Source organism: Urocampus carinirostris, chromosome 10 (genome assembly GCF_059441175.1).
Source record: "Urocampus carinirostris isolate Australia breed hairy pipefish chromosome 10, RoL_Ucar_1.0, whole genome shotgun sequence".
In the NCBI taxonomy this organism is placed as follows: domain Eukaryota; kingdom Metazoa; phylum Chordata; class Actinopteri; order Syngnathiformes; family Syngnathidae; genus Urocampus; species Urocampus carinirostris.
Window position 1 is genome coordinate 7,854,233 of NC_142358.1, and position 21,220 is coordinate 7,875,452.

General features: G+C 38.9%; 1 protein-coding gene across 4 annotated transcripts in view; it reads left to right on the forward strand.

The window, feature by feature from the left end:
• aadac (arylacetamide deacetylase) overlaps window positions 1-21,220 on the forward strand; it is a 37,635-nt gene that overhangs the window by 4,143 nt on the left and 12,272 nt on the right. The window contains exons 3-5 of one of the 4 annotated variants that reach the window (XM_088345000.1): window positions 16,940-17,053; window positions 17,428-17,492; window positions 19,659-19,887. In XM_088345000.1, coding sequence (XP_088201126.1) covers window positions 17,454-17,492; window positions 19,659-19,887 — 268 coding nt within the window. In that variant the 5' untranslated portion in view covers window positions 16,940-17,053; window positions 17,428-17,453. Of the gene's footprint in view, window positions 1-16,939; window positions 17,493-19,658; window positions 19,888-21,220 lie in introns of all 4 variants that reach the window. The other 3 variants (XM_088345002.1, XM_088344999.1, XM_088345001.1) reach the window with 3 other exon arrangements.

The window sequence follows — 21,220 nt, forward strand, 5'->3', positions numbered from 1 at the left end:
AAAGAATAAAGCTTTAAAAGGAGTTATTGGACTATATTCCAGTCATATTTTAGTAATATTTTGGTTTGATACTTGCTTATTCAAAATCATAAAAGAGTAGAATCTAGTGCCCTTTTACCACCTCCTTATAAAAAATAAAAAACCCATGAAGTCAATGTTTTTGCAAAATAATTTCATTTTATTTATGTCCCTCACCAAAATTAAACCTTGCTTGTTTCTTCTCACTACAAAGAGTGTGTTCCATTGCTGCGCCCTGTCTATTTACGAGGTGTGCTAGCACATGTGTTGCCAGAAACAAGGACTTACACTAAATGTAGGTAGACTTATAACATGACACAGACAAGTGCCTATTACTTTTTCCTTATAAGTTAAAAATAGGGGTAAACAGTGAATTTTTTTTTTTTGCTAAATAATTAATCATTTTTTCATGTAACTCATCAAAATGAAAAAACTCTGTGGTTGTTTGCTCGTCCGTTAATAAATGTGTCCTTTCTACTCATAAGCTGTGATTTTACTTGGCTTGCTAGAAGCATTGACTTACACTGTATGTGGATGGATACAACTGACATTTTCGCCGTGGGGTCAGGAAATGGAAAAATTCACACAAGGCTTTTTAAGCTAGTAAACAGGAGTTTGCGTACTACTGTTTTTCAAATTATGATGCCAATTATGGTCCCATCACCTAGTTGGTAACGCCATTGGCAAATTCTAATGTATGTAATATTGTTCATTCAATCTTTTATTTGTAAACTTTAGTTTAATTGGGGACAAACATATCTACTCTATTATTTGGGGGTATTGTATTTTGTATTTTCTTGTTTATTTTTAAAAAATGTGTCTCATTTATACGTTTTACTGCACATCTCGATAGTTGAATGTCCACAAGAGGGCACCAGTGATTCGCATTGTTCATAAATAATATCTCCATGTCAATTTTTTGTCAATCCGTCAAATAAATCGCCTTGTTGATGCCCGGCAGTACACATGATTAGTGTAGCCTTTGTTGACTACCATAGAACATTTAAGCATTATCAGTGCTTTTATCCAACACTGACACAAATCTTTGACACAAGTAAACTCCACTTAATGATTAATGGGTTGCTCATACACAGTCTATGAAAGATCACATGTCAGAAGCTCCCCCAATAATACTTCGACAGGTTTCTCGATTATCTACACATGATCACAGTTGAATATCAACAAACAAGAAAATCGAGCTCAACATTGTCTCAATATTGTCACTCGCTCCTGGACCAGTGCCTTCATTCTTTGTTTAAAAGGGACACGAAATCTATTTATGGAGAGGATGAACTTTAATTCGGACTGGAACCAAAGAGGAATAAAAGCAAGGAGATCGGATAGCCTTCACATAAATGTGTGGATGGATGATTCATGTCAAAGGAATGAAGGGATAATGGAGATCTTTCATCTGTTGCTGGGAAGATTGAAGAGCTCGTTCTGTTTCTTTGTCGTGGTTTATCACCACATTTGGAGCCCGCACAATTTGGAAAACAGTTTCTTCATATCAGCACCTTTTTTGGTTAAGACAATACAGGGACCAATTACAGGTTTTTAAGGTCAAACATATTTTCCTTTTCTTACCTTCATAGAGCTTTCCCCAACTTATGCAAGCATCCATTCCTTTCGTTCCCTCCCTTTTTGCAGTCGGTTGTGGTACAAGCATGGATACATTCGATTACAGAGGATTCAGGGATTATTGTATTTACTTTGGCTAAAGGCAATCTGCTAAAGATCTGATTTTTCTCCCAGCCAATAATAATTGTTTTCTGGCCTGGGTCACATTAATAAATGAAGAGCTAAGGCTATTCTTGGTTAGGAATAAGCTTAATAATAAACGCTTAGAAAGTAAAGCGGGAAGAGGGCGGCACATTTTGGGTCTTACGCTTTAATGCCAACTTTCACATAAATTCTAATGGAAGTGGATTGCATCGCATTAACAGCCCGTTGGATTTGGTCGCAGTCGTCACAAAGAATGGCAATGTCGTCGGCAAATATAAATGTCCGTTAGTTGTTAATTGGTTCCAACAGTGACGCCCATACAATTAGCAAGGGCTGTGGAAGTTATCAAGTCAATGTCATAATTGAACAACGTTGCTGTGAGTACTCACAAACTTGTCGCACTCCAGAGCGGATGTCAAGGAAAGGGGGTTCCTGACCATAGGCATGTAGGGGTATTAGGCCTAAATCAGATTCAGCAGTTTTGGTGGGATGCCAATTGTACGCATGATCTGCCAAAGTACTCCGTAGTCACCTGAATCAAAGGCTACTGCAAAGTCGATGAAACAGACAATAGTATTTTGCTGATAGCACTAACGGTTCTGGAATATCTGACAGAGAGTGAATATTTTGTCAGTGCACCCACAACCAGGCTGGAGGCTGCATTCATTTGGTCTTGTACGATCTTGAAACCACTTCAGCAAGACAATCATGAAGACTTTTGAGGCAATGTCAATAAGGCTTATACCTCAGTAGTTGCTGCAGGATTTTTTGTTGCCTTTCTTTAAGAAAGGGACCAGGACGGTATCACTTTAGCCCAGAGGAAGTTTCAGACTCCAACACCCAGGTGATGTTTCAGTGTAGGTCAAGCGTGAGTGAGTCAGGACTGGCTTTGAAAATTTCAGCAGGCAGACAATCCTCACCAGTCGCTTTGTTGTTTTTTAGCTTTTTGACTACGTCAATATCTTTTTCCAAGTCCTCAGGCATATCCAGAGTCCAGCCCGGCAACTAGTTACGGCCCCTAATTACATTTTTACTGGCCCGGAGCCTCTGTCATAAAGTTAATTAATGTGGACCACGAGTAAGGTTGAGCGCAGTAAATAATACATTTGTAAAAAAAAAAAAAAAAAAAAAAAAAAAAAAATCAACATATGACCAGCCCCTTTAGCCTTCTGTGAAAATTTTAGCCCAGCCCATTTCCGACATGGCGGCTGTAAATAAAAAAAGAAAGTTGACTGTGAGGACCATCTCTTCCAGAACAAGTGGAAATTGGGGTATTTTTGGGGTATGGCGTATTTGCCAAGAGACTGTGGCAGTTTAAAAATATAATATGAAGAGACAATGCCAGACAAAACATGCTAACTGGAAAAAACTGTGAAAAGATGAAGCAAGTGGGAGCTGTTTTAACCGCACAGTAGCACTTTTTCGCGAGTCAAATGAAAATGCTCCAAAAACGAGCTATAAGGTTGCGACGCTGATCGCCAAGCACTGCAAACTTTTCATGGAGGGTGAGTTAAAGACTGTTCAAAGAATGCCAGGCACTGACACATTCTCAGCTTACCAAATCTGGCCTGCTTTCTAAAAATATAGTCGTCCCCTCCATGAACCTTTACAACCTACTTTAGAACATGTCTTTATTCTTTGGCATTAATGGCAATAATTTCATATACTAAGTCACTAATTATTTTGTTATAAGTTTGTTTTATTAATTTACATATATGTATGTATTACTGTTAAGCTTTACTGCCAGCACTTTCAAGTTTAGATCTTCCCCATTTTGAGTTCTAGTACAATCTTGAGGAAAAGCCACTGTTATTTTAAAGTGCCAAAAAAATAAATTTGTGGTTAGCCAAGGACATTTATCATTTCCCTCATCTTGGATTATGAAGTGACGAGCGACTGTAAATTAATCTTCCAACAACAATACTTAAAATACAGTCCAACTGGTTTGCTTATTCTGATTCATTGCTGGAAAGTATTTGCCTTTTGTATACTCTGTGTAAAGGCCAAGGGGCTGATTCAACAAGAAACCAAACAAGCCTTTTGACTCTCATATTTAGAGGTTGACAAACAGGTGTATATTTGATCACTGAACAGGTATAGTATTGCACTATTTAAGGCTGGGAGTTGCTTTTGATACTTTTTGCAAGTATATAACGAAATATAGCTCTTGTGTAGACCTTTGGAAAAGCTGACTTCGAATGGATTGCGTACTCTGTTGTAGCAGGTGAGATGAGATCATTTAAGGACAGGAAAACTTCCAACTGATGCTTTTGTCGATTATTTTGCATCTGTTTAGTTTAACTGAAGTTTATTACACTTTTTTATCATTTCTAAGAGCATGATGTATTGTTTTGGTTGTTTATATTATTCCTTTTTAAGGATGATTGTAAATAAGCTATTCAACCGGGATCTATGTTGTTCAGTCAATTTATAAATATCTCGTATTCTTTTTGAAATTATTGCATTGTTGAATTTCATCCATATAAATAAATATATATATATATATATATATATATATATATTTATACAGTGAAGAAAAAAAGTATTTGAACACCCTGTTATTTTGCTATTTTTCACACTTAGAAATCATGGAGGGTTCTGAAATTTTCATGGTAGGTGCATGTCCACTGTGAGAGAGATAAACTAAAAAGAAAAATCCAATATGATATATATAAATATATATAGAATTCTTAGAGTAAACCTCACACATACATACAAACGTCAAAAGTGCTAAGTCTCTGTACAATGGATGGATGGTTGGATCCCATCTCTCTCCAGACCATTAGTGAACATAAATGACTACATAAACCAAGGTACAAATGTATCCGGTATATTATGTAGTGTACTGCGGGTTTTTTCACTGATGTAAATTGAGGCATTTGATTTTTTACGGCGAGCCATTATTCTTCCACTTTATTTTAACTCCCATTTCCCCAACATACTTTCTTGCTTAATTTTTGCACATTTGAGTCACTTAGGGTTGAGAGGTATGCATTGTTGCATCTGTCACTTCAATGTGATTTTTTTTAATATATATGTATATATAAGTCTCAAATTCAACCACTGTTGAATAAAATATAGGCAGGTCCTACATGCATGAGACATATAAACAGCAATTTTATTGGGATACAATGGAATCATATTTGTTGTTATTGATAACAACATAGTGAACATTATTTACAATGCGTTAAAAAAGGCACTCTAGGATAAACATCATAAAAAAGAACGATAGGAGGACTGTTAGAATTATTAGGCAAATATTTACGAGGTATATGTAGACTGGTTATAAGTGCATCCGAAAACAGTGAAAAAGGGTTCAATGTCATGACCAGGAACATTGTGCAACAATAAGCGTAAAGAAATAAATCATGAACATACATTTTTCTATACCCAGGCACACTTGTTAAGTCTCACGATTTGGTCGGGAGACTAACGCTTTGGCTACGATTCTCCCGCCTACCGATCTGAGAGCAACATCTACCGATTTCTAAAAATTGCATTTTTTTTTTTTTGGTCGCCGAAATTTTTATGTGAACAAAGTTTTGCCGATTAAAATGTAGCCGAATTATCCATAGTCTTTATCATCGTCTTTTCGCCGTTCTGCACGGGAAAAAGCTCTGATCGAGACTCGGCAATCATAATCTCGAACTCCATGTGATCTCATTCCTTTGAGAGCAGCAGACTAATAAGAGTGCTACATATGACTATGTTAAAGAACATCAGAAAATTCGGAATAATTAAACATTGTAATGATCACATGTAAACATAAAATAACAATAAAGTAGATTGAAAAACACATTATATTGTTGTCTTTTCAAATAATAATAATAATCGCATCGGAAAAAAAATCTCCCCATTTCTGAAACTTAACATGTATGCCTAGGCAAGATATGTTTTCCCACAAATTATAGATTACTTTATGCAGGAACACAGAAACAGACGTATATTTTAGCATAATATGTGGCCATTTTTCACGGACCCGTTCCCGCTGATTTACAAACGTGTCGCTAACTGTCGACCATGTCAGTAAGCGTGTAAATTTTGTTGGTTCGTAGAATTGCCCCAGGGGTTCGTGGCATGAAACAAGCTAAGCTGGACTGTTTCTCTGAGATGTTCAACCACGATGTGGGATATGCAGCCTGGTGCAAAACACACTCGTGGTTTGAGAGATTCTGAATATTGTCTGTTGTGCTTCTCTGCACCGCACAGTAAAACCAGATGGTTGTCAACTCTTTGACGGATTGTCCGTGATACCTTTCACCATGCCAGGAATACTGTATCAATGTTTGCACTCATTTTAGCGCATGCTCCTCTGCAAAGTTCTAGGTTTTAAAGAATTCATCTTTCTTTAAAGAAGTACTCTTTTCAAATGAAGAAAGTTGACTTGGTTGCAACTGTTTATCAGTTTTAGCTTTTATTTTCTTACAAATAACATTGTGGGTTTGTTTTGTGTGTTGGCGGTATGCCGCAAAAACAGGAAACTGGAAAGAACGCCTGGAGTGATTTTTCTGTTTGACAATTTAATCTCACTTCTTTGATTTTTTTTTCTATTTTATCTTTACGGCCTGAGTAGGATAAATAGTTGGCTATACTAGATTTTTGTTCTTGAGGAGGAATGTCTTGCAACTGTCGGTCAAAATGCCAAAACTCTTAATATGTGAACAAGATAGTTCCACCCAGTAGCAGTTAGTTTTATAATAATTTAATCAGTTTATTAGGTAGCTAATAAAGAATAAAGAAAACTATCCATTTTTCATTTTCATTTTAAATAACAATCATGGAATTACAAAAGTCATTATTCTCACTGATGACAACATTGTGTACATTGTTTATAACGAGATTTGACGTGGCAGTCCAAGATATACATGTAGAAAGCCTTAAAATGTAAAAAGATGATTAAAAATTGTTAGGATAGATAGGTCATATTGGTTGTAGTTCTTCTTCACTAATCCTTACTGTTCTTTGCGGTCCCATGATGAAGTTCTTGGTTGTAGACTGGCCTAAATTGTAGGTGCATCAAAAATAGGTCAATGCCATTAGGAGCAACATGTTGCAAAAGTAGGAATGAGTAAATGCCATATGAATAAAGATGTCTTATAAATAAGCAAAATATTTTTTCAGTTTTGTGTACTTGTTTAAGGTGGTGATGGCTCTAGAGAACAACTTTCTCTGGGCCCATTAGTTTTTCTTCTAAGGGACCTGTGGAGTCTACCAGAAGGCAGCAGCTCAAAGAGGTTTATTGTATTGTATTTATTTATTCAGCCAGTATAAACCATAAACATGATATATACAGGAAATCATTTGACATGCGACCATCTCGACGTGACGCGCCGCCTTTTTAGACGCAACTGCTGTGTTGGGAGTCATTAGGTGACCAAACCCCCCAATTCCAACCCTTAATGCCGAGCGCCAAGCAGGGAGGCAATGAGTACCAATGTTATAAGTCTCAGGTCTGACTCGACCAAGGTTTGAACCAGCGACCTCCCAGTCTCGGAGTGGGCGCCCTACCATCTAGGCTACCGAGCTGGTGGTGGCTGGGATGAGAGGAATCCTTAATAATGTTGTCGGCTCTGCTAAGGTAGCGAGACCTGGCAATTTCCCCCCAGACTGGGTAGAGAGCAGCTGATAATTTACTGGGCCGTTGTGATGACTCTGTAAAGCTGTCAGTTTAGTTTACTGTTAAAGAATCAGATTAAGTAAAAAAGCTCCCCTTTTTCATCAGCTTTTTGGATACTAAAATGGAAATATTTCAAAAATTACTGCAGAAATTGCATTCAGTTATTGCTTTGCTATATAAAGAGGTTTTGGAACTTTTAATGGGAACATGATGTTATTAGATGCTGCTCCATTGGCTTTTTCCGATAAGGCACTGCAAGGTCTGTAATCATACAAATTGATGAAAGGTAATGCACGTTAATAGTCAATTCGTTGGTGAAACATTGCATTATTAAGTCAATCCTTTGAGTTGCTTTTAATGTTCGAATTTGCTGGATTTCATGCTTCATTTTGTTGAGCTCGCATGGCTTGTCTTGCCGACAACTCGTATGGCCTTGATTTATCCCAGGTTCTCCCACATGTTTTGCAATATGTACTATACTGGTAAATATTAAAAGTCTGCTTTTCTCGATGGACGAGTTAAAGTGTCAACCGTGAACCTGTTCTCAGAAACTTCAACCGTGTGGCAATAACTTGGTCATTCTATTTATTGGCTCAGGGCAGGGGTCACCAACCCTTTCGAAGCTTGTCTTTGTTGCAGATTAGCACAAAGGGCTACCCATTTGATATGGACTGCTAGAACAATAAGTTATCATGTTATTACTATGCTGTTGCTTTGGTACTATGGATAGCATATCATTTTTTTCCGAGGGCCTTGGGGATCCTGCAACCACCAGCACAAAGCTGTTTTCTGCTACCCACGTATCTGCGATGATAAATTCACGCCAAGTGGTCATCTGGGAGGTGGAGGCTCTGGCTACAGGTCCAATGAATTCTGTGCAGTTCATCAGAGCTTTTATTGGATATAAAGGTGCCGCCTGTGTTATGTAACAGCGTTATAATCCTGTCGGCTTGTCATCAATTACACTCGTCAACGCCTACATAAAAGCACTACATGGGACACATGAGTTTTGGGGCAATAACCCCAGAAATCCCAAACTTTGAGCTATAGTTAAAAATATTTACACATTGAAAAAAAACACACAAAGAGTCTTCAGCATAATCTAAAAAAATTCTGCCCAGTCTAGAGGAGATTGATGGCTTGTAATTAACTGTATCAGAGCCAACAACTCCTTTCACCCCGACCACAAAACTTTTGACCTGCTGCCCCTGAAAGACACTACACATCTCTAAACGGGACAGTGTGTATTATGTGGTAAAATAAAAAATCACTCCTTGGAAAAAAAATCAGCGTTGATTGAAATAAGAAACATGGTGAGGTTTAGTCACTTTTAGTCTTGTGGTTTGTATTTTTCGTTGTGCCTTCCAGCACTCAATTTAGACTACTCATAACAGCGAGTGGTCAAAAATTACGCTCACCCTAAACAAGCGCACAGTACTGTAAAAAAGCTATATTGCCTATGTATTGAGAAGTATATATTGTTTCTTTAGTCTTGTATTTTGCAAAATTTTCTGATGCACTTCAATTTGGGTCATTCTACATTCACCGCGTTGTAAATCTTACCTAAAGTATATATCCCAGTATTTTTTAAGCTTTTATGTTTTATTTCATTTTTATCCTGGAGTGCTCCATCTAATCCTGTTGTAAACAATGTTCACCCTTTTTGATATTAATGACAAAGTGAATTAAACTGTCTTTGCTGTCATTGATACTGTGAAACATTTGGAAATAAATGTCTTAGTTTTTAAAAATAATCTTGTGGCATGTTTACACCAGGGGTCATCAAATTGGTCCCACCTCAGTAGCTGGCTGACCGGTTATTAAAATTGGTTTAGCACTGATGGGTCATTGTGATTTTCTTGGCAACTGGCGTAATGATTTAGTAGTCGACTGAGCCCACTTTAACTCGACTTCTAATAATTACAACCTGGTAATAACATGGTTACAATATGTAAAATAACATAGGTTATTCTAAACATGCATTGCAAACCTGTAGCCCACAAAAATGCTCTCAGTTTCAAAAAGTTGGTTAGCCCTGCTCTTCAATTTTGGCAATGAGTTTATCAGTGGATCCAAGTGTCCCAGTTTGCTTTTGAGTTAGGTCAGAGCGCCATCTGATGGGCATTACATCACACAGCAAATTAAAGAAATGTAAAGAATAAATGTAGCAATTTCTTTATGAATTGATAAATATTTGGGGTAGGAAGATTTTTAGCCTCAGGAATACATATTTACTATTATTCCTATGTTTTTAGTCGCTGTGGTGATACTGTCATAGTCTTTTTTATTTTTTATTTTAATTTTGTAATTTATTTTTTAAGGAGTCATTTGTTATTGACTATTCATATTGCTTTTTTTATGTGAATAATGCATAGCAATTCAAACAATATACATTTTAGGATAAATTAAATTACTTTGATGAATTATAGCATCACTGTGCTATCTCATTAATATTTTACATAGGCGAGTATTTTTATGGTACGCATTCTTTATAAATCAATGTCTGCTAACTACAAAATAAATTGGGGTCAAAGACTCCTACATTCCTTATCAGTCGAGTGTTGCACACCCAACTACTGATAAATCACTAATCCTCACTGTTCTTTGCGGTCCCATGATCACGAGGCACCTATTAGGGCGGGGGTCGGGGGTTCAACGTCATTAGGACTTGTTGGCTAACATACTTTTCAAAAGACTTCGAAGAAAGTGGTTGATTACCTCAGAATAGAGGAAGGCTAATCATCACATTTAGCATGGTCGCGATTTTTCAACAATATTTAAGTGATTTTACCAAGGTCAATATTATATCAGAATTGTGTATGTACATTACGACACGCTATTCTGGGAAAAATATCTATATACAGTTGCGTCATCAAGGTAGAAATGAGCTAGTACTGATACTGGATATTGATGCTGATACTAGACCATTTATGTATTGCCTTCTCAATAGTGGTTATTTAGCAATCAGGAACCTGAAATCTCTCTTTATTCAGTTCAGAATCTTGTGTACTTCTTCAAGACTGCATGTCAGTGATACAATTATGTGTCTCAAGTTCTCAACGCTTGCAGTGATGCTGGTTAGGAAAGCAAAAACATACCATGAAAATGAAGCTAACAATATAAAGATGTACAAAGAGGGCACGTGATTCGCTACTTTGCTAAGTTGCATGGCTGTGACCAATTGACAATCAGGACTGTTACTAAAAACAAGAAAGTGATTATAGCAAGTAAACCTTCTAAGGGCATTGCAATCTTGCAAGTGGCAGGTTTGAAATTAACTTTCATTTTTATTTTGCCATCTCCCCGCCCATCTGTATCCACCCACCACTTCACTCCACTAGCTAGAAACTGCACACCAACGTTAAATATGATATACAGTTAACATGTGTATTTACTTATCATTACCTATATTTATCCGCTATAGGTTCCAATGCTTGCAGTGATGCTAAAGAAGGAAGCAAAAACATGATAACGATGGAAACAAAAATAACGAGTACAAAGCTATATGAATGGCTGCCTTCCAAGAGTTGCATGGCTGTAACCAATTGAGGATCATGACTATTATCAAAAATAACTAGATCATTATAGAAAGGACCTATTTAAGGGCATCACAATCCTTGCAAGTGTTAGGTTAAAAATTAACTTTAATTTTTTAATCCACTTTTTATTGACCCCTCTGCATCCACCTACTACGCTACTCGACCAGCTCAAGACACATCCCACCAAAGTTAATTAAAATGTCTTGTTGACTTTACTTTTATTAATTATCCATCATGTTTTTCAATCATATTCACATAATTTCACATAAGTAGTAGTTACTTCATACCAGTGGGGGGCGGTGCATTTCACTCAAAGGCCTTCAGAAGAGCTACATCTAAATCAATCCAACCCTTAATAAATATTTTCTGGCTATAAAACATTTAATGCAGCCACAGCTGCAACACATTGAAAAAGCATCTATAATACCCTCATGAAATTGCACTATTATTTAGGAATAAAGCCACAATTTACTCACAGAAACCACTTGTGCAAAAAAATCCATCCTCTATTTCCTCTAGAAGATGTTAATTGCTCTGTCGCTGATATTAGCCATGCGTTTTAGTTCCATCAAGAAGTTCTTTTCCATTTCCATCAAAGCTAATGCTGAAAGTCGAGCCCGTCCTGTCGTATTTCTGGCATACGTTTTTATTTGATTTTGGAGTAAAAGCAGGCCATTCGAGAGAAGCAGTGGACACGGGGCTTTTTTTGGTCACCTTTTGTTGTGATGTTACTGCCCCGCCAATCATAGTTTGTGAAACCCCTGACGTTTCATTACACCTTGGGAGAAATCTTTTTGGATAAACCAACAGCTTTATTGACACTGATATATCCAGGAACGTTTCCTCAATACAACCAACACCAGGGATATGTGGAAAGGCATTCAGGCCATTACCAAATACAAGCCAACCACCGCCCCAGTGCAGGACACTAGCATGGACTTTCTGAATGACCTCAACAAATTCTTTGGAAGGTTCGAGGCACAAAACGGCACCCCTGCAGCGAAAGCGTTTCCAAATCAGGACGAAAGAGCACTCCACCTGGACTCAACCGACGTGAGAAAGACCCTGAGAGGGGTCAACACTAGGAAGGCTCCAGGCCCGGACAACATTCCGGGGCGGGTACTTAGGGAGTGCGCCGATCAGCTGGCTTGTGTACTAACAGACATTTTCAACACCTCGCTAGACCAAGCCAAAGTACCATCATGCTTCAAAATTGCCAACATCATCCCTGTGCCAAAGAAACCCCAGATCTTATCATTCAACGATTACCGGCCCGTTGCACTGACTCCTATCATAATGAAGTGCTTTGAGAGACTGGTTAAAGAGCACATCACCTCCAGTCTCCCCTCCTCATTCAACCCCTTTCAGTTTGCCTACCGGACAAACCGCTCCACCAGGGATGCCATCTCCTCTGCGCTTCACCTGAGCCTGACACACCTAGAGGAGAAGAACACCCATGTGCGGATGCTGTTCCTGGACTTCAGTTCAGCATTCAACACCATCATCCCACAACATCTGGTAGACAAAATGAGACTCCTGGGTTTCAACACCCCCCTGCGGAACTGGCTGCTGGACTTCCTCAGTGACAGACCCCAATCAGTGCGGATAGGTCAGAACATCTCAGATGTCATCTACCTCAGCACGGGCTCCCCCCAAGGCTGTGTCCTGAGCCCCTTGCTGTTCACCTTGATGACACACGACTGCGCCCCTAGGTCCGCCACAAACCACATCGTGAAGTATGCTGACGACACAACAGTGGTGGGCCTCATCAGGGACGACAACGACCTGGCCTACAGAGAGGAGGTGGAGCAGTTGGTGGCCTGGTGCAGGGACAACAGCCTGGTCCTGAATGTTGACAAAACTAAAGAGATCATTGTCGACTTTAGGAAAAACCAGCCCAACCATGCCCCACTTTGCATCAACAACAAGGCTGTGGAGGTTGTCAGCAGTATCAAGTTCCTAGGGGTGCACATTACAAACAAACTCACCTGGTCCGTGAACACTGCATCACTGGTTAAGAGGGCACAGCAGCGCCTGTACTTCCTGCGGAGGATGAGGAGAGCCCACCTGCCCCCACCCTCCCTCATCACATTCTACAGGGGCACCATAGAGAGTATCCTGACCAGCTGTATCTCTGTGTGGTGTGGAGGCTGCAGCGCTACCGACTGGGGTAGTGTGAGGAGGGTAACGAGGACAGCAGAGAAAATAATCGGGACTACACTTCCCTCCATTCAGGACATTGGCCAGAAGCGCTGCCTATCCCATGCTAAGAACATTATCGGGGACCCCTCTCACCCCCATCATGGACTGTTCACTCTGCTAGCCTCTGGGAAGAGGTACTGCAGTGTGCGGTGCAGGACCACCAGGTTCCGCAGTAGTCTAGTCCCCCTGGCCATTAGACTGTTAAATGGTCAATCTAACATATAGTTAACCTAAATCTAAACGGCTGCTAATCTGACTTTTGCACTACTGGCAGTTCTTTATAGCTTGCCACTCCTTGCACATTTGCTCTCTGCACTATTGTACTTACAGCGTTATTGTTACAGTGTTAATGTTACTGTTTACCTGACTTGTTAACCTGAATGCCCATTTTGCACATCTGGTTAGCTACTCCTCTTGCACTATCGGCACTATGGTAAAATACTATACGTAGCCACAATACAATACAACTTTTACTTATATCTGTACATTCGAGGAAACTGTGCGGGTCAGATGTATCGACATTTCGTTCTGTATACACGTGTACTAGAATGACAATAAAGTAGATCTGAATCTGAATCTGAATATAATGCCTCTGGCCATGCAAAACTGATTGTGTAGACCTTTGGCCAGATTTCTGGCCATGGCAGCAAGTAATGGCTGAAATGTGATTGGGTAAATGACACCTGCAAGCAGTGCAACAAGGGGAAAGCAATGAAAGGAAGCTGACAGACCTTTTCGAATGATTTGAAATGTATTTATAGAAAAAATGTTATTAACATTAAAATGATTCAGATATTTTTAACCTCCATGGTGTTAACTGTAATAAGTTGTTTCATAGAAACAAAAGTTTGCAAATACAACTTTACCCCTGGCGTCAAACCTGTTTTCAGTACCGTTCAACTCAGAACAGCATCTCTCAAATTTCATCATGCATCGTCGCTGCAGGAGTTCCACAAATTTAAAAGTGTAAAGCGTACACCCTGCTAAGAAGGGGGACTTCTCCACTAGGTCTTGTAATTCTGGAGATGTAACGCACGTCTCCCGTGAGGATAATGCGCTCATAAAAGGCGAGTGTGTGTGTGTGTGTGTATTTTAATTCATGCAGAAGTGCTTGTTCTGCTCAGTTCCCAGCAGGGTGTCCGGTGTCGGCCTGGTTTTGCACAGCATGTCTCAACATCGATGAAGACATCCACACACCCCGTTTCTTGACACTCATCCCTTTAACTTATAAGAGTGAAAGAATTGCTAAAATATTTATTGCGCTAACGGGCTGATTTCCTCACAAGCGTGTAGTGAAGAATGCTGGAGTTACATGTACAGTTTTTAATTCGGAGAAGTCATTTCTTATTGCACCACATCCTGAAGCTCCATATACTAACTATGTGCTTTTTTTAAGAGATTTCAAATCACAAGATGCCAATACATACAAATCTGGAATTCCATAATCCTGATATTGAACGTGGGGTGCATCGTTCGAGGTGTCCTTAAAAATTTTAAAGTTAAATATTTTCTCTATTAAGTATGTGATAAAATTTCCCGGCTGAGTTCAAATAGTCCTTAAGCTTTATTATCCATTCCACCTGTCTGATTTGATCGTAAACTGAGCAAAGCTGGAATGGGTGCGGGGAGCAGTGCTGGAGAGTGACGGCATGTTCTCCCCCGCGAGTTATTTTTTCTTTTCATTTAATGTAGCATAACAATTGTGAAAGTAAGAAGAGGCCTATTCTAGAACGGTCCAAGAAAGATGAAAAAAGAAGAATGTATTCGAGTGCGTCAAAGAAGTGCATGTACTAGCTCACACACCACGAAAGCGCTCAAAGAGGGTTTCGTCGGGCCCTTGTTGCTAGCTCTTTCAGTTGTGTCATGTCCAAGCCCATTTCATAGATTTGCATGTAAAAATATCGGTTTGGTCCAGGTATTATGGAGTGCATTGTTGCTAGAGGGTAAGGCGGAGAAGGATGAGAGAAAAAAATAAATGAATAAAGAGAACCCCAGAAAATGTTAAATGTATATCATTATTCAAAGCATGTCATAATGTCCAAATTAACTAACAAATCACTGTTATACTAAGGTAAGAAATAATAATTAGTTGAAACGATTGATTAAAAAAAAAGTACCCATGTTAGTTAGGGGACGGTCTCCTATTATTGTGGTATTGTTTCAATGACTTGGAAAATATCTGAAAATGCTACATCGCAAAAAATAAATGAATTAGCATAACATTTAACTGCATTGTTTTCTTATTTAATGTTTTTTACACGATATTCATTCATTCATTATTTGGAGCGCTTATCCTCAGTAGGGTCGTGGGGGTGCTGGAGCCCATCTCAACTATCTTCGGGCAGTGGGCAGGGGACACACTGAACTGGTTGCTAGCCAGTTGCAGAGCACACAGGGACAGATAACTTACTCGCTCATTCACGCCTAGGGGCAATTTGAATCTGACAATTAACCTAACATGCATGTTTTTGGAATGTGGTAAGAAACCAGAGTGCACGGAAAACCCACGCTAGCACGGGGAGAACATGCAAACTCCACACAGGAGATTCAATCTCATTACCTCAGAACACGTGCTAACCACTGCCCTGCCGTGCTGCCCTTTTTAGTCGATATATAGTAAAATAACAAAACTCAACTGAGCAGCTCTAAAATAGCAGATGGTGATTTTTTTTTTAAACTATTTTCTACCAAGACCAGAAAAACAAATTTTACAGTACCTTATTTCTGCCATTGTAGATAAATGTGAAGTAAATTCATCAAAATAAAAAATAAAAAAGTTGTATTTTTTAGCTTACTCTATAATAAAATCGTAAAAATTAACTTTAAAATGGGCAAAACTAATCTGATGCATCACATCATAGTTTACAGTGAACCCTTGTTTATCGCTGTGGTTAGATTTAAAAGAGAACCAGTGATAGGTGAAATCCCTTAATTAGAAACCATATCTTTTTTCCCACAATCATAATACAATTAAATACTTTATTATTCATGGAGACAAAAGAACAAACCCTTTTCACAGGCCAACGTAATCGTTTAACAAATACTAGTTATGTAATCCCCTCCCGCCGTGCTTCATACAAAACTCCATCGCAGCCTCAGTGCATTATGGGTTAAAAATATTCTAGAATCCATTATCACGATTGGATATTGCTGCAAGTGTGGGGTGGCAGGGCGCATCTTAGTTAAGCCTGGCGGCTCTTTTTTGACATTCTGTCCACCAAGAAGTTAATTGCACTTATTTGACCGCGACCCATTATTTCCGATCACATATTGCTGCGAGCTTAAACCAGCAGAGGGCCCTTTTGTTGAGCCTGTTACATTTTTTTTGTTGCAGTTATTGTATTTCTGCCTAAAATGAACTGCACTCTTGTGGCTATCATCCATTATCCCTAATTCTATATCGCGGTAAGCATGCTGTTCTGGCCAACCTAAAATGAAATTTACAATTGTGGACATGTTTAATTGTCCCCAATTGACTACTGCTGAGAGCAGGAGCCGGCAGAGCGCTTTTTTTTTTGGTTCAGGCCCCTGAAGCGTGCCGTTGTGTCCCGCCTAAAAAGAAGTGCACTATTTTGGGCGGGTTCCATTAACCCAGGTCGACTATTGCTAACTGTTGCTATTGACCGTGGGGATTCTTTTACCCTTTGACTGCAATAAAGAAAGGATTACAATACTGTTATACTGTACCTGTAACTATAAATACATTATCAATACCTACTCTCGTAGTGCAACATGCACTAAAAGAAGAAAATAACTATGTAAAAAAAAAAAAAAAACGACAAACAAAAATAACTCACTCTAAAATTTGTAATTCTCAATTTTTCCACACCCTCCTCCACAGTGCCATCCGCAGGATCAGCTGAGGGACAACACTCCAGCCTTTGTTGCGCCTCTACACAAGTTGGATCATCCTGCCCTGGGAGAGGCACCTGAAGAATTTCAGACTCTGGCCAAGGTGGGACGGTTCCCGCCTCATGAGCACGAGCCTGCTTTTTTTCCTCCTTCATTTTTTTTTCTTTTATGGACCCCACTTGGCTGCCTTTTGACCACTTAAGCAACGGCTCAGTGTGCACTGGAAATTCCTCTTTCACGCTGAAAACCACTTCTTAGCATCAAACCCGTTCAGCTTAGATCCATCTCAGTTATTTTATTTTATTTTTTTCATCATCCGCGTACGCAAGTTTAGTTGCGCCGGCTGGGTGAGGCAGTGAACATTCTTGTTTGGTGTCGTTTCTCCACACTCGAGCGGAGCAATGAGGCTGGGAAGCATCATTTTATTTGTGGGACTGTGCTCTCTTAGTGCTTATTATGTTTATGAGCCCATTCCAGAAGAGATCGATGAGAAATGGAAACTCATGCTGACCAACGCTTTTTTCAAGAGTCTCAGCCACCTGGTAAGCTGAAGTCTATTCCACTCTTTTATCCACGCTGTCATTGGTGGCAACGTAAGGGAACATAGTTTACAATGTGATTAGCAGTGGCTTTCCAAAATAAGCATGTAATAAAATACTAAGATAAAAAATTAATAATTCTATAGATAGGCAAATGTTTTCAAGGAAGTGCTTGTAGACTAGCCTAAGTTGTAAGTGCATAAGAAACTAGTGCAATCAAAATAATGCAATGACATTAGCAGCAATATTGTGCAAAAACCAGAGTAGAGAAATAAATATGTGTATACATTTTTAAACAAAGGCAATATATTTTTCCTCATAGTCTTGTGTGCTTGGTTGGTGTGGTGGAGGCTCTAAAGTTATCAATTTAAAACAAGTGTCTATTATGGTATTAGGGAATTAAGTTAAAAAAACTCTACCAATTTTCATGTACAATAATGGAAACATATTTTGTAAACACGTTGTGTTGATTCATGCTCACAGCCAATGCATTGTATTATATTTCGCTGATGTAGTTATACATAGCAGGTTGACCAGATTATGTCAAATGCTAATCCATGTGTAGTATAGTCCTGCTCACACCTTCTAATTATAGATGCTATTAGTGTGTATGGTATACTGTTTCTTATCCCTTCTCGCCGTTATTAATGTGACCGTTTTGCAATTCAGCTGTCAATTGGTTCATTAAAAATGAGTATATGTGTCAGGTTTTATTTGTTATTATATAATAATATGGTGTTTATTTACTGTCTAAAATTAAAAATATTTCATAACAAATACCGTTGTTTTTGCTTTGAGAATTGACAGGAACATAACATTTTTTCTAAGTGATCTCTGGTGTTTTTATCCAGTTTATCATTTGTCCAACAAAAATCAGCTATTTTTCAAATTATTTCACCCTCAACTAATAGAGAATCATTTGTCACATGGTAGCCGAGTTTACTGTAGCATACCACATAATCAGCCTTCACTTAATCCTGTGAGGATTTCTGTAGAACACTTGGAGTTCCATTTGATTCCAACTCTGGGGAGTTTTTGTTCTGACCTAAACACATGATTGTAAGAACATGTAGTCTCTGACTCATTACTTTACTCCTGCTTTAAGAGGCTTTGGAGTTGTTGAGTTGAAAACATAGTATAAACATAAGTTTATTAAAAGTATATAATCAATCGTAAATGGAATGCAGTAGACCCCCGGTATACGACTTTAATCTGTACTGAGGTGGTGATTGTAAAGTGAAATTGCTGTATAGCGGGGGGATGGAAACTTATGGTACTTAGCTAATTGCTTCCAAATGCCGGTACACCAGACAAAAACTTTTAGAATAACAAAATAGTATATATTAATTCAAGTGACTTGGCTTGTGGATGCAGTGGACAGGGAGAAAGAAATAAAAAAAGAAACTGTCTTTAAAACTCCCACATGCAGGTATTGTCATCTCCTCAGAAGAGTTTGCTTTAATTGCTTTCTTATTTTTTAATTTTCATGATTGTTGAATAGTTATGGTTAGGCAACTTAGCGAGGGTTAACATCTAATCTGCGTGTCTCATTCATATTTCTTTTTAATTGTAGTGTTAATTTTCATGATTATCATGGTTTTGCCTCCCCTTTAGCATCACTTTGAGCTCTTGGACCCATAACAAATAAATACAGTACCAAAAATACAGTATTGTATCGTTTGCAAAGGCTTTACAAAACAATCGTGATTTTGAACTGAATGAATAGAAAGGCATTTTGGGTTGTTGGTAGTTCTGCCAATCGCATATCTGTATTTTCATGGTGCCGTGCCGCAAACCAGTAGCAGACCAGCATTTTATATGCAGACAATCGTCTTGGAGATGTAACTCAAACACGTGAAATTTGAATTTTAGATTTTTTTGAAAACATTAAATATTTTTTGTTGATGACATATAGTTGACAAAATGCTGTAAAGAGGGGCCAGAAACTTGTTAATCCACATCATAAAGCTAAAATATCATAACGTAGGATCCTCGGGGTTTTCTGGATAGTCATGTGTTCCCAACAAAGAAGAATATCATTTTGCAGTTGATTCTGAGTTTTTTTTAACAGTCATTTGCTCAAATTAGCTAATCTAGGTTGTGTTAATTATTTTGCCTACATTTAGGAAAAACTTCAAATAACATAAATAACTTCATTTACCCATGCAGGCAGACTTCATTGAGTTCCTCGGACTTAAGGACTACATGGAAGTGATGTATGTGGTCACACTAGTGGAGATGGGCTCACCTGCTTCTGATGAATACGTACAGGTGACGACGGAAACTTTCGACGGCGTCGAGGTGATTCTCTACCTGCCTAAGCAGCAAATTCGGGATGGCGAGCTCAGGAGAGCTCTCATATACCTTCACGGCGGCGGGTGGTGTGTCGGTAGCGCTTGTAAGTAGATGATAAAGAAATATTAACCATAAATAATGCATCCTTTTGCGGTTTGATTGTGGATTATTACAAAGCTGTTTAACGGCAATCTTCAATTTCTGGGAAGATAAAATGCCGTCTGTTAGAGCGATGGGTACCTCAAAGGGGTGCCCGACTCTGCTAATCCAGAACCCTGAATACAACGTTCAGCTTGACATGTTCCATGCTGCTCTTGCAATCTGTTTCGCCTCAAGCAGAGTATACACCTTGTAGTGGGCATAGTACTAGAAATGACTTCAATAGAAAAAAAAACTAGTTATCAGTAACTCTTGATTTAGACATAAATTTCTTGGCGAATAACTTCAATGAAACCCTGGTGATTTCCTTAAAATAATGTTTAATGAAGAGCACGGCAGCGCAGTGGTTAGCGCTTGTGCGGCACAGTTCATGTCATGGGAACCTGTCGTGGGTTCAAATCCAGCTCCAGACTTCCTGTGCGGAGTTTGTATGTTCTCCCCGTGCTTGCGTGGGTTTCCTCCGGGCACTCCGGTTTCCTCCCACGTTCCAAAAACATGCATTTCAGGTGAATTGGCCGGTCCAAATTGTCCCTAGGTGTGAATGAGCGAATGAGTTGTCTGTCCCTGTGTGCCCTGCGATTGGCTGTCAACCAGTTCAGGGTGTCCCCTGCCCACTGCCCGGAGATGGCTGGGATGGGCTCCAGCCCCCCCGCGACCCTAATGAGGATAAGCGGTACGGCTAATGAGAGATGAGAGATCACCCACCATTCTATACATGCCATTAACTGTAGCCATTCCTGCTGTGATGTCATCATCCCTCAACTTTACCTCTCAAAACGTGTCGTATCCGGAGATAGGCAGCTATTGCTTCTAAACAACATATCCTACAAACACAAAATAATATATTACCGTAAGAAAAAGCCCATAAGACATGATTTTAGGGAGAAATCCATTTGGTGGACTCGGACTTAAAGACCCAGTTTGTATTTAATAGCGACCCAGAGTAGTGTAAAAATACTTTTTTTCATCACTCTGTTTGGAAAGCAAAACAGTAGCTCTTCTTGTTGCAGCCAAACAATACAGCTCTATATATTTTTCCTTAGTCACCTCGTTTAGCAAAAAATAGCCAATGCCCAAGCCATATATAGTTGAAATTCCTAGTTCATAGCATGCCAAGTGTACAGTATGCCCACTTCACCAGGCATCCAAACAAAAGAAAACTGTGATTTATTTTACTTTTGTGTTTTGGTAACCTCCACAATATTGTTGATCATCCACAGGGAATGTTATGAGAAAAGGTTGTAAGTGCTGATGTGATTTGTGTTATTTCCCATGAC